At 46.5% G+C, this 13,184-nt stretch overlaps 1 protein-coding gene across 2 annotated transcripts in view; it reads right to left on the bottom strand.

Moving 5' to 3' along the window:
• PHF12 (PHD finger protein 12) overlaps positions 1-13,178 on the bottom strand; it is a 31,849-nt gene extending 18,671 nt beyond the window's left edge. For both annotated transcript variants that reach the window (XM_041482638.1, XM_041482639.1), the window contains exons 1-2: positions 12,994-13,178; positions 12,494-12,675 (exon numbers count right to left, since the gene is read on the bottom strand). In XM_041482638.1, coding sequence (XP_041338572.1) covers positions 12,494-12,675; positions 12,994-13,059 — 248 coding nt within the window. In that variant the 5' untranslated portion in view covers positions 13,060-13,178. The remainder of the gene's footprint in view (positions 1-12,493; positions 12,676-12,993) is intronic.
• Between the last annotated feature and the right edge of the window lie 6 nt (positions 13,179-13,184).

Genomic DNA, 13,184 nt, shown 5'->3' with positions numbered 1-13,184 from the left:
TTGGATGAACAAGAGATCAGGCTCTAGATGAGAGCACCAAAGCCTCCACTACTGGCTGCTTCTCCTCAAAAGCTTGGATGAAGCAGTAGCTCCCTGCCCCAAACGAATCTTTTGCTAACAGAAGCAGGGAAGGGGGAGGTGGAAGGAGAAGAGTAACAAATAATCCCCGTGTGCTTGCTGCAGCATAAATCCATGCTGAATCCTAAGGTGCATCCTGCAACAGCTCAGGTTTTACTCTTGCTAGAAAACGAGCTCTTAGATCTGCATCTACAGCAAGAATGGATTCATGTGGCCCATTCCCCTCTCCCCTCCCAACACCCCAGGGCAAAAAAACCACAGACTTTGATTTGTTCCTAGTGAAATTTCACCCTCTGAAGCTCCCGACGAGCGTGCCTGAACTGCTGGGAACACGTCTGCCCCATTCCGCCGTGCGGCGTGCCAGGGATCCACACGCTGCCAGATGCCTCCGGTTATTTGTTTTAACTGTTACCTCAATCTTACGCATTTTACAATGAAACAATTAATACCACAGTGAACCTTGAGAGATGCCTGGAAGAGTCAGAACAGGTTTCTTCTGCAAGTGTGTATGTTATTGTCCCATTTGCTGGGTTTGAACCATGAAATCCTACATACGCCATACTATTAAAGAAGCATTTTAATGAATGCTGCTACCCAAAGGCCTGTGGAAGGAGGGGGAAAGATTCGTTTCAGAGCAGCAGAAAGGTTTTAGTGCTCAGACAAGCCTCCTGAGGTTTTCTGCTCACTGTCAGGGCCAAGCTGCGATAGCAAGTGTATTAAAAGACTGATTCTGCCTCTCCTGGTTAATGAACTGTTCATCAACGCAGCTCACCATGCTAACAAAGACTGATGAAGCCTGCTCCTGCACTGCTGGCCTCGCAGCAAGCAGAGAGCACTGCCTGGGTCTCAGCAGAAAGCCAGGGAAGAGCTAAAGAATGCTGTTTTAATTGACTAGGTATGACCACATTCTTCAACCTTTTACTGTAAGCATAAAAGAAACGGATTTTTAAATCTGAGCAAGATACTTGATCTTCATAAGCAAGGTAAGAATTAGCACTTTGGCAGGAGCACCACGGCCCTTTTCTCCCTATCTTTCATGGGTTCATTAGCATGCACAGCTCCAGCCGCCAGTGTTTGCTGCCAACGGGACCTGGAATTGTACAGCTCCCACTTTATCTTCGGTTACAACACATCTCCTTTCAACTACACACCAGTCAGTTGCACTTTTCAGTACATTTTCACTAATCCTTCATTTCAGAAAGTTTCCCCTTCTGTCATCACAGACAAGAGTGGTGGCCTCTGCAGTTTACCTGGGGGGTTTGGTGTGACCCAAATCAAACCTGCTCAGCAGAATGTGTTTCTGCATTTAAAACAAAGACAGCTGTGAAAAAACACAGGCTGACTTAAAAACACCTGGAAGACTAACTCATACAAAGCCTCTGAAAATTAAAGGAGATGTTTATCACTGCCTAGTCAAAAACCACCACACTGCCTACGAAGTCACTTGCCATATAATATCTGTCTCATAGCTTATTCTCAGAAAGTTAACTATCTCCTGAAATTCCTATCAGATGCATTGTCAAGCATTGCTCTGCCATGGCCAGAATGCAATGCTCTATCCCTTAATCAAAACTTAAATGGCTATGACAAAATAAAAAAAAAATCTTCAAGAGCATATTAGGAGTTTTTATCAAGCAAACAATAGCACCAAGCCACTTAGCTTTTCAATTTCACACTCTGGGGCTCTCATACATCAGAAGCCTGTTGTCAAGTCTAAATCCTGTAATTACTCCTCACTTTGCTGACCTCAATAAATAGGTAAACAAGTGCTCCAAGGAATGGCACCTTCTCCAATACAAACTGGGCCGTAGCTCTCAAAGGAACCAGTTATAAGCAGACCTGAGGTTATTTACACACTGCATTCCTGGCCATCTTGCGTCAAAGGCACGTTGACACTACTTTTGGACCCACCAGGATACAGCCAGCTACCAGCTGGGATAATGGTGGCAGGAAAACAAACCAGTGCCTGGTGAAGCTTTCTTCAATAACTCCTCTTTCACGTCAGTTGTTTTCAACAATTGGACTTAAAATATTTTTTTTTCCTATGAGGAGGAAAAATAGTAACACCATGAAAAAATGTAGGCAAACACATTTTTTCCTTCTCAGGAAACTTGATTAACTGACCAAGACTCAGTGACAGGATGATAATGAAGGATGCTAGATATATCTGCCAGATAAGGGAAGAAGGCTTTCAACTCTTCTATGGGACTCCTATTTATCCCTATGATGGATAGAGCTACAGCTGTTCTAGCAGCTTCATAAAGAACAAGGCTCCCTGGCTTCCTACAGCAGGGCCTCAATGGCAGCTAAAACAAACCAGGAAACCAACCTCACTGTCAGGGCATTACAAGAGCCCCATTGAGAACAGGGAAAGTTGCATCATTTACAAATTCAGCTTTTTGGAACATTTTTACTGCGCCCAAATTACATACTTCTGCTCACAGCTGCTCCCAAACCCGGCTGGAGGAGGACACCTGGAACCCTGAGCCTCTACCTTAGACAGAATAAAACCACACCAAACAAGCCAACAGCTGCAGCCTGCAGCAAGTTCCTCCCCCCTGCAACTCCCTCACCTTCCTCTTTTACTTTTGCATCAGCACAAAGCTCCTGAAGACAGAAGTCAGATTTCAATTACCTCAGAGGTGGTTATTAGGAAAACTATCAGCTCCCTCCTCTCCTCCACTGTTATTCCTCAAATTATTCAGTGAAATATCCAAGTTCTGCTCATTAACATGGATAAATTGTGACACTCAGCTGTACAACAATAATCTTCCTGGAAAAGCCAAAGATTTCTCAAGCACCAATGCAGAGACCACCAAACTTCAGAAAAGCCCAGCATAATTTTTGTTCTTTACAGACCTCTAAGCATGACCTGATCACATTAAAACTAACAGTTTCAGCAACTTTCTGGCCTCAGTTAGGCTCACACTGTTTATAAGTTATACCTATTTTAAGCCAGCAGCACAATTCACATTAACTACAGAGCATCACCCACTATACTTCCACCTGTGGTGCAAAAACTCCTGAGGGAACCTGTGAAAAAAGCTTGACAGCAGGCAGCATAACTTTGTTTACACTGAAGTGAAAGTCTTGAGCATGGACATAAGAAGTTCTAAATTAGCAACATCCAGCAAGGACTCCTGGACACCACCAAACAGGTCAGGACATGATTATTTTGGCTGCCACTGTGCAAAGAAGGGAAGCAAAATGACTGTTTCACAGGTCACTAATTATCCCATCATCTGGAATGCTGCATGTGCTTAGAGTGCATCTTTCCAACAGCATGGCCAGAGCTGGAAATAAGGGTTCAGCAACAGACAGAAAACAGAAGCAGGATTAAAACACCATTATATGGCAGACAGCAAGGAATAAGATGTACCCAATGAAAAAATAAAGGTATACTACATTATCTTCATGATGCTACAAGAGTGGAGGAAGAGTTTAACTCTTCAAGGTTTAAGTAGCAGCTTTGCTGGGTATGCCAGATCCCAAAATTCCCTTCAGTGTGTGCTTATTTTTACTATCTAGACCTGCCAGTGTGTTCAACATTTCAAGGGCTTGGCCAGCAACCCCAGCCTCTGGCAGCAGCACCACCCTGCTCCTAAGAACCAGGTACCATTTCATGAGTATATAATGAATTTTGTGAGTATTCTGTGAATTTCAATGCCAAGGAACTTATTTACTGGAATCCATCAAACCACTCCTGCTACTCCCATCCCAGGAAGAGAACCTCATGGAAGCAGGTGTTTATCTACCTTACCTCAGCTCCCTTCCTGCCTTCTCCCTGTGCCCTCCTGCACAGGGAATCCTGAAGTTCACGGGCAGTCAGGGAAGTATCCTCCAAGGCACAAAGCAGAACTTTTTTGCCTCCAACCTGATGAACAGGAGGGCCCAATAAACTGGGTAAGCTGCATGTAAACATGTGATCACCTGATGTAATTAGTTACTTCTATTTATAGAAGGAACCTGGCCCCAGAGACCATTCCCTAGACAACCTGTTAGTTATTACCCTCATTAATGTCCAGCTGACAAAAAATTAAAGGAAGTATTGTTTTTTAAGATACCGAATTTCCACACATAGGTAAACACATACATATATAAAAACAACTATGTATTAAAGAGTGTATAGTACCACTACAACAGCAGTGAGGGTTTTTGATTATTATTTTTTAATTAGTTTGACTGGTTATGAACTCTGATATTTGAGACATATTTGCCAAGGGAACCATCCAGCTTTGTATTTATAAGTAAAAACCATGGAAGTTGACAGAAGAATTGTTGACTTTGAAAAATGTGGGTCAGACACAGAAATTCAGACATTTTGCACATCCTGACTCCTGTTTCTTTCCCAGGCATCACTCATGCCTGTGCTGCAGACAATAGTAACAATAGCCTGAATTCAATGTCCAGGTTCATTATTAAGTGTTCAGGTCTTTATAGCACCATCTTCTTAACAGATTAGAAGTCATCTTCTCAAAGCAGGATGACACATAGGGCAGCATCAGGGAAAAGAAAGGAGGCTGAGGAACAACACAGCCCTGGTGAGAATCACTTCATCCAATTCTGTCTTTAAAGAACAATAAATGAAGAGACATCTCTGGTGGGAAAAAAATAATCAAAACACGGGTCTGAGAGGTTTCTGAGAAGTGAACACATTCAGCCCCAGCCATACTGAACGTGTTCAAAGGAGACAGGGGTGAAAGGACAGCAGCAATAAGGTGGAAAAAAGGAAAGAAGCACATCAGAAGAGGATGAAGGGCAGACCCATAAAAGCAAAAGCATGAATTTGTCTTCACACAGGCACAAGTGAAGTGTAATTCTGACATCTACATGTGGACTAGGCTTTCCCAAGAACGCTGGGGAAGAGAGAAAAAAGAGCAGAGACAGAAATATCCACCAAAAAAAAAAAAAAACAACCCAAAAAAAACACCCAAAAAAACCAACAAAAAATCCTTAGAGCAGGGCATACATTCTTTTCTGCCTTTTCCAGATCACCTTCATATCTTGCTCCTGTTGCTATTCTAGACAGAGATCACTGGGAAGTTCACATGATGCCGTGCCCAAAGTCAGAGGCTGCACAGGCAGGTGTTTCACACCAATCACTAGTGCTTGCCAGAAATTCAGCATGGGGTTTTCAGCCTGCTAAATTGTATCCTCAGGCCAGTGCTTTCTGCAGGGTTCAAAGTCGGTAATCTCCAGCTCCATCTAGTTTGCTTCCAGTGATCGTGCAGAGCAGACGTCAGCAGAAATGGGTTAGAGTTGGGTTCAGGCACTCGATTCCCCCCAGCTGGCTGAGATGCTCTTTGCCTTTTGTGCTCAAGATCTGATACACCAACAGGAAGAATGATTTATACAACCTTTTTTTTTTTTTTCTCTTTTCCCCCCTTCATTTTTGGCTACAGGGAACATTTACTCCATATCCTAAAAAGGTATGTGATTGCATTACAAGTGGTATCTGTCAACCCCTTTATTAAAGGGAAGCTACAACACTATTTTTACTCAGCTTACAGAGTTACTGGATACTGCAGTGTTCCTTCGAGGAAGCTGGGCAGACATCTAGTGAGCAGTGGAGCTGGAGACAGCACAAATCGATTACTATAAGAAGGAAAAGCCAGCTCTGACAATCTGTGTCACAAAAATCACAAGTCTAGCCAGTAACCTGACGTGGCAAGATGCTTTTTGCTTACACTCACTTTTTTCATACCCCTGTAACAAAGCCGTGTTATATCCCCAGATACATTTGCATTTTCACAAGTCCAAGAGAACTTCCTGATTGGTTTAAAAAACCAAAATGGGTACATCCTTCTCACATGATTTATATTCCAACAGAGAGCACTTCCTAAATATTCAGACTGTCACACTTGCTTTCAGGGAGATACACCTCCTTCCTACTCTGCAAGTAACTGCTCCCTTTCTCCACAGCAGATTCCTGCAATTTGCTACTGACTCAAGGATTAAGAAAGGCTGCAGAGCACAGGAAAAACTCAAGAACCTGACACGTACCAGTGAGTCAGTCTAGCAACAAAAGCAGTTTAACATCCACTGGTGTGGGTCAATAAACGGAAGAATTTATGTTAGTGTTGAAAAACTGTTTCAGTATCGATGTTACAACTGAAATTTCAAATTGACTCTGTCTTACACAGGGAAACAGAGGAGCCCTGCTCTCCTGCAGGTGGTCCTCACACCACCACAACAGCACCTACAACCCAAAAAAGGCCCTGTTTTGGTGGGGGGGGGTGGGGGGAAATTCCTGTTTGGTCCCGATTCTTACTAAAAATACACAGTTCTGTCACTGACAACTGCACGGAGGCACTCCCCACCCGGGGTGTCCTTCACACCCGTGGTAAGAGAAGTACAGCCGGATGTCAGACATGCCAATTACCACCGCTTCCCTTTCTCTACCCCACCTAAACAACACCGTGAAATGGAGAGAGAGAGAGGAAAGAATTATGAGCTTTATAAGATCTTGTGTAATAAACACAGTAGTCCCCCATTCCCAACTATCAGATCTGCTGGCGGCAGTACAATCTTAACAACACTGAGCTTGTATGTGATAAAAAGACATAAGGCAGCTAAAGGAAGGTGAATATATTTACAAGATAGTGCCAAGATCTCCATAACAAACAGTCATTAGCAGATTAGTATTATGAATCTAATCCAATTAAGAATTTCCTTTGCAAATGCCTGGAGGAGCTGGAATTCCTCTGGGAAGACCTTTCCATGTTGTGAAAGGCTCCCATGAGTCATGCCTGCAGGCTGACATACCAGGAAAGACCAGCTCTGGAGCAGCAGGAACAAAGCAGTGAACCCCACCTCAGCAGCCTCCTGCTCCTGAGGAGTCAACTCAAAAATGGACCTCACAGCAGCACAAAAAAAGGATTTCTCAGTTCCATAAGTCGTGGTCAACATAAAACTGGCACTTTCTTAAGCCAAGGGACGAAACCAGGGAGAATTCTCCTTGTTCACTGTCTCCCACTGTGCCATTTTAAACAGCTTTGGAACAATGCAGGTGTTTGATGTAACACCAGTCCATGTAGCAGCCATGCCTTGCAGGCAAAGCCTAAGCTAAGTAGCTAAACATCCTCCTCCTCAACTCCAAATCCCCAACTTTAGAATCCCAAAACCATGCTCCTACCACTGCACACTGATGTAGGGAACTGCACCAGAGACCCACGGCTCAATCCAAATCCCCAATTCTTGCCCACAGTGCAAAATCTGCTCACACACAGTTTAACACAAGCAACATCCACACACAGAGGTGAGAGTGGTGGTTTGCAAGTCACCCAATCACGAGTACCTCAAATTCTTACTGTGAATGATTTGTTGAAGCCCTCAGCTGAAGTCCAGAGATTTAGGCTGACCTTATCTGCCTTTGCACAGAGAGATTTAGGACAAAATAAGGAGAGTGAAAAATCTCATTGGTACAACTTTGCCGAGCGGAGCTGCCAAGACTGATCATGTTACCACATCTGCAGGCGCACACGCTGACCCTCTGCTGCCAGAAACCCAGTCAGGGCAATCACTTCCTCCTGCCTCAGGATCCAGCCTGGGCTGGCCCCAAGGCTCCCAAAATATCAGAACCAGAGATACATAAAAACAAAAGTTGGTGTTTTTTTAAAAGCACATACTTAAACCAATATTGTTTTAACAAAGTATCAGTTAAGATGGATACATTTAAATGTTGGGAACAGAACAGCTTCCTCTGACCTTCAGTATGCAATTACATAAACATTAAAGTAGGGGTTTGCCAATCATTTACTGTTAAAAAAACCCAAACAAACAGAAAGCCTCATAATAAAAACTTCCTTCACCTAAAACGACAAGCTTTTTTGAAGCTGTGATGTAATTCGATGTACTGAAACCCTGTTCCTAGCCACTATTAGGGAGGAAGCTTGCCTCTCCAGCACCTTCCTGGGCATCTCACTACTCCTTGCAGCAGGAGATGCCTCTGACCATTCTAAGATTCACCTGAAACACCCGAGGCAGCCCAAGATGACCATTAAGGGAAGGATTAACTGAGACAATAGACTGGCCATTGTTTTTCTGCCCTCACAGAGTGCATATTCATGTAAAAACCCTAAGCTAGAACAAATGCTAAAGATAAAGCAAGACGTTTTAGACTGAATAAGGTGGGGAAAGAGTTATCGATGTCCTACCAGCCAAACACAACTTTTTTCCATTCTTTGTTCGAAGCACTAAAACAATGTGACTCATAGAAAATACCAAAACTCTAGTTTAACTTCCTCTGCTGCACTTTGCAGCTCTGTCACTCCTGTTCTTCGACACCAGCACTTGGGTGAAGACTGCCAATTCGGAGGGGAAATGAGCCAAACACTTTCTTCGACACCAGCACTTGGGTGAAGACTGCCAAATCGGAGGGGAAATGAGCAAATACAAACACAAGGAGGTGTTGCAAAAAATTTGATGGAGGTAGCAGGCCCTGGTACGGACACGACACACTTCTCCCAGCACAGTAGTGAAGAAGCCCAGCTACCAGGAACCTTTCTGCTGAGCAGGGCCACAAAACTGGCACTGTCGTTTATATAACTGGTCAGCTTTAAGGGACTGAGGTCACTCTGCCATGCCAGCAGAGCTGCACAGCCAGCGGCATGAGATTTTACAAGAGGGACTTGAACCGCAGCATTCAGCGAGGTTTGTGCTTTTGGGCTCCTCCAACCAGAAACTCGGGCAGGGAGACTTTTTAAAAAAAACAAAAAGAGAGAGAAAAAAAACAAACACAAAACTGTTCTGTGTTGGTTCTCCCTCCTGTTGTCACTCCCCTCCCCCAGCTTGTTAACTAAACTTTTCCTCTCCCGGGGATCTTTCTAATCCTTCGTAATGAATTTGCAACATCAGTCACTTTGCAAACCCGCTTCAATGTGAATCAAGTTTACTACAAGCTCAAGAAAACACAGGGAATTCTAACAATCACATTGCCAGGAGGAGGATATAAATGGGAAAGAATAGAAGTAGCACTGGAAAATTGGTTTTCAATTATGTAAAGAAGGAGTGTGCACCATCCCTGAGGGCCTGGGCTAAGGCAGAACATCAGGATGGAAATGCACTCTGCACTGTTACCCAAAGCAGCAGATTGTGGGCAAACAGCAGAACCAGACACCAACTTCAGAGCTAAAAATCCCACGTCTTGTTTTCAAGAATTACTAGGGACCCAAAGAACCTCTCTCTGTAAATTCAAACCTGAAGAGAGTCACCTGACCCTGATATTAATCCAAGTATGTTGAAACTAAGTATCTGGCAGAGATTTCACACTTTGCTGTATCCCTCCCACCAGGCCAGTTTATCTGCAGCCAGGCTGGAATCCTCTGGCCTCTCAGAGCACCCATAGCAGTTTTACACTGAATTAGGACTCCAAAATGGAGTTGTGGGGAAAGCTGACACTCCAACAGGTGAATTGGGAAGTCACTTCCACCCACATTAATTCAGGAGAGCAGTTGTTCCACTGTATACCAACAAAACTTGTTATTTACCATTTCATAAGTGTAATACTATCAGACTCTGAAAGTTTTGGGAGTTTTGGCCAAGTGCCTTCTTGTGTTTTCCACACAGGACAAGGGGTTTAAACTGAAGTTTAAACTGCTAAACTGAAGTTAAGGCAAACTGCTGAAGTTTGAGGATCACACACCTAGCAAAGCCAACTTCCTCACTACAGACGTAAACAACTTGATACAGAAAAACCTTTTCTACACAGGAAGGTGCAACATGAGTTCCTGGGAAGCTGAGCTGGGTTTGCCTCCAGCTGACTGCATGACTTGTGCCAATCAAACCCCTGAAAATCCTTTTCTTTTATAATATGGCCTCTCCCATACAGCTGTATGGGAGCTGATTACAGCTGTAATCAACAGATCACAAACCCTAGACCAATTAAAAGCTACTTTTTTTTTGTTATGCTATACTGATAATAAATTCAGCCTCGTGCTAAAGCTCACAATGAATATTTAGAGAAAAGGTAAGCTGTTGACACAAATCAGAGTGCTCCAGCAGGACTATTCAAGTGACTTAAACCAAGCCTTGCATTACAGCTACTGTTCTTTAAATAAAAAAAAGAGGCAGAAAGGAAGTTGCAAGTGCTGCCTATACGCCTAAGTTTATATCCAGAACGGAAGTTTACTTTCAGCAAAACATAGGAGGTAATGGAAAGACACACAAAAACAAAACCTGAGCATCCCTTTGAGACAACTTAGGTCACCTGAAGGCCATAGCCAAGGGTCCAACAAAGGTCCAGGAGGAAGGAGGCAGAACCAGACCCAAGCTGGAGGCCTTGAGACAAAGCCTTTCCACACTGCGCCACCTCCCACAGCAGGGTCTGGGCTGCTGTCAAAGGGGTTGCTTGAGAAACCCCAGAAGAGGCAACAAATGGGATGAAAGAGAATATTTAGAATTGCTCTTTCATTTCTGTTCTGAAGAGTGACTAGTTAGCCAAAGATACATATATATTTTTTCTATAATATTTGTATATAAATTCTTGTACAATTATAATGCAACTAACTCAGGTACAGCAAAAGCTTTACAGGTATCTGATTTACCTGGTTGTTTCCCACTCACTAACTACAAAAACATTACCAGATTAATCCATGAAATTTAGGCATGCACAAAGTGGTCTCATTTATGGTCAGACTTAACTAGGATTCAGAGTTAACTCTGCAGCCTTAGGCACAGCTCTTGCATTCCAAAATGTGAAGTTCTAGCCATCGCTCCAGCCTCGCTAGGAGAACACTCAGGATGCATCCGAAAGCAACTATGCCCAGCAGAAGGAAAAAACCACCCTTAAATTAAAGCTCATCAAGGACACTGGATGAAAAATAATGATAATTACTATCCTGCTAGTAAATATTAGAGGATCTGCACTACCACCAGTAGCACTTCCTCAGGGTAGGAGGGATGATGTCATGGCTGCATGCTACAGCATTGTCGGGTTTGCCTGGCTACACGCTGCTAACGGGACACTCCCTACAGAACTGTGACCGCACACTCAGCTTCCCTGCTATCAGCCACCAGTTCAATAAGTGTTCTGAGACCCTCAATTAGCATAGAAATGCAGAATAGCCAGCAAGCAAATGAAAATCAGAAAAAAGCAAGGAAAAAAAAAAAAAAACAACAGAGGGAGGGAAAAAAAAGCGCAGAGGAGACAGCTGTAACAGGGTGGCAAACAAAGCTCCAAAGCATGAAAGAGAGAAAGGAATGTGGTTAAAAAATCTCCCCTAAGGAAGAATACTCTGTACTCCCAAGCTCCAGCTGTTTGACTTGCCCCGCTCCCTCCTCCACTCCATTATCCACTCTGGCTGTGCTAATTTAACACAAACCGCCCGCCTCTGTCAACTGTTGAAAGGGGGGATTTCAGGATGCATCCAAGCTCCGGGTGCAGAAAAAGGAAAAACTTTGGGGCGGAAAGTTGAGGCGCTTTTGGCGTGGTGTCACTTTGTGCCGGGAGAGCTTGGGAAGCTGTGAGGAAAGGCAGCAAGAGCCCATCCTGCTGCAGCCTCCAGCACCTCGAGCCCTGCCACCGCTTCCGCACGCACCTCGATTCCCAGCCGGCAGCCAGATCTGCATGCAGAGAGCTCTGCCTTCATCAACAAAGCCACACAACTCCCAGCAAGAGCACCCAGCAGCCCCCCAGTTCACGGCAGACATCCCCACGGATGAGACAAGCAGGTCGGAAGAGCAAGGAGGAAGGGGAAAAAAGGAGGGAAAGGAATAAACCCGGCCAGCGTTAAAGTCTGGAGGCCTGGATTTGCACGGGGAAGGTATTTTCACGTTTGAGATACTGTGGGGAGCGTTGCGAGGGTTTGGAAGTCATATATGCAGCCAAAATGGCGCTGAGAATAAAAATATAATTTAAAGGAAGGTCGCCATATTGTAAACAGTGAGGCAGGGAGACACAGAGACAGCAACCTCCATTATTCCCAGCAGCTGCAGCAGCACGGAAGCGCTGGGAACGTCAGGCCTGGTGCAGAGACGCCACCAGGGCTTCCCCCTCTCCAGCCAGGGCCCTCCGGAGGGTCCCCCGCAAGCCAGGCACCCTTGGACAGGGGTGAGGTGGGGAAGTTTCCCGCTGGGGAGGGCGAAAGGCCGGGCAGGGGCAGCACCAAGGCAGCCAGGCCGCGCAGCCAGCGGCCTCGCTCCTCCTCCAGGCCTCTCGCCCGCTGCTCAGCACAAAAAGAAAGGAGGAGGGTGGACCCCCAACCCTCCAGAAAGCAGCCGGGGGAGGGTTCACCTCGGCCGCAGTGGATCAGTATGAGGAGGGATGGACCCAAGCGGGGTTTGCACCTCCTTTTTGTTCCTGTCTGCTCCAGCCGGCCCCACGTCCCCCCCCCTCCCCGGGACCTAACGGGAAGCGGGAGCGGCCGGAGGGAAGGTGCTCTGGGCAGATCCGGAGGGAGAGAGCGCCAAGCCTTACCAGCACTGGAGGTGGAAAGCGGCGGGGCAGTGATCGCAGCAGAGCAGATCCCCTCCTTCCTTGCAGCTATCGCAGCTATCGTGGTTAGTGGCCCTGCCACTTCGCCTGGGCTCCTTCTCGGGCCTCCTGCTCTTCTTCTCCCCATCTTCGCTCTTGGGGGGAGCCAGGAGGGCCTGGATTTGCTGCACATGCACACACAGACAGAGCGGGCTCTGAGGGGCTGCACGGACCCTGACCCAGCGCCCTTCTCCCCGTGCCCGCCGGGGAGACAGCGGCCCCGGCTCCTCCGGGAGGGGATCGGGGGGGGTTCAGAGCCCCGGCCGAGCCCGCCCCGCCCGCCCCGTGTCCGGCAGGGCCTCTCCGGGGGCCGGGCGAGCTGCCTCCGTCCCTCCGCACTTCCTTGTAAGGCCACGGGGCTCCGGGCTGGGGGGGTTCCCTCGCCATCTTGCAGCCCCACTGCCCCCCCGGCCCGGCCCCCCCCGCCGCGCCCCGGGCCTCACCTCCATCAGCCCCCCGGAGGTGTCCAGGTCGTAGACGATCGTCTTGGTCTCCATCTTCTCCCACATTCATCCAGCCCGGGAGCGGCCCCGAGAGCCCCCCCCGGCGAGAGGGAGCGAGGCGGGGACGTGCGGCGGCCCCTCAGCGGCGGCTCCGCGTCGAGGCGGCGGGGGGGGGGCGCGGCGCGGCGGGG

The sequence above is a fragment of the Pyrgilauda ruficollis genome, unplaced genomic scaffold, assembly GCF_017590135.1.
Source record: "Pyrgilauda ruficollis isolate IOZ18807 unplaced genomic scaffold, ASM1759013v1 scaffold59, whole genome shotgun sequence".
Lineage (NCBI taxonomy): Eukaryota > Metazoa > Chordata > Aves > Passeriformes > Passeridae > Pyrgilauda > Pyrgilauda ruficollis.
This window is presented reverse-complemented; position numbering and strand designations above follow the sequence as displayed.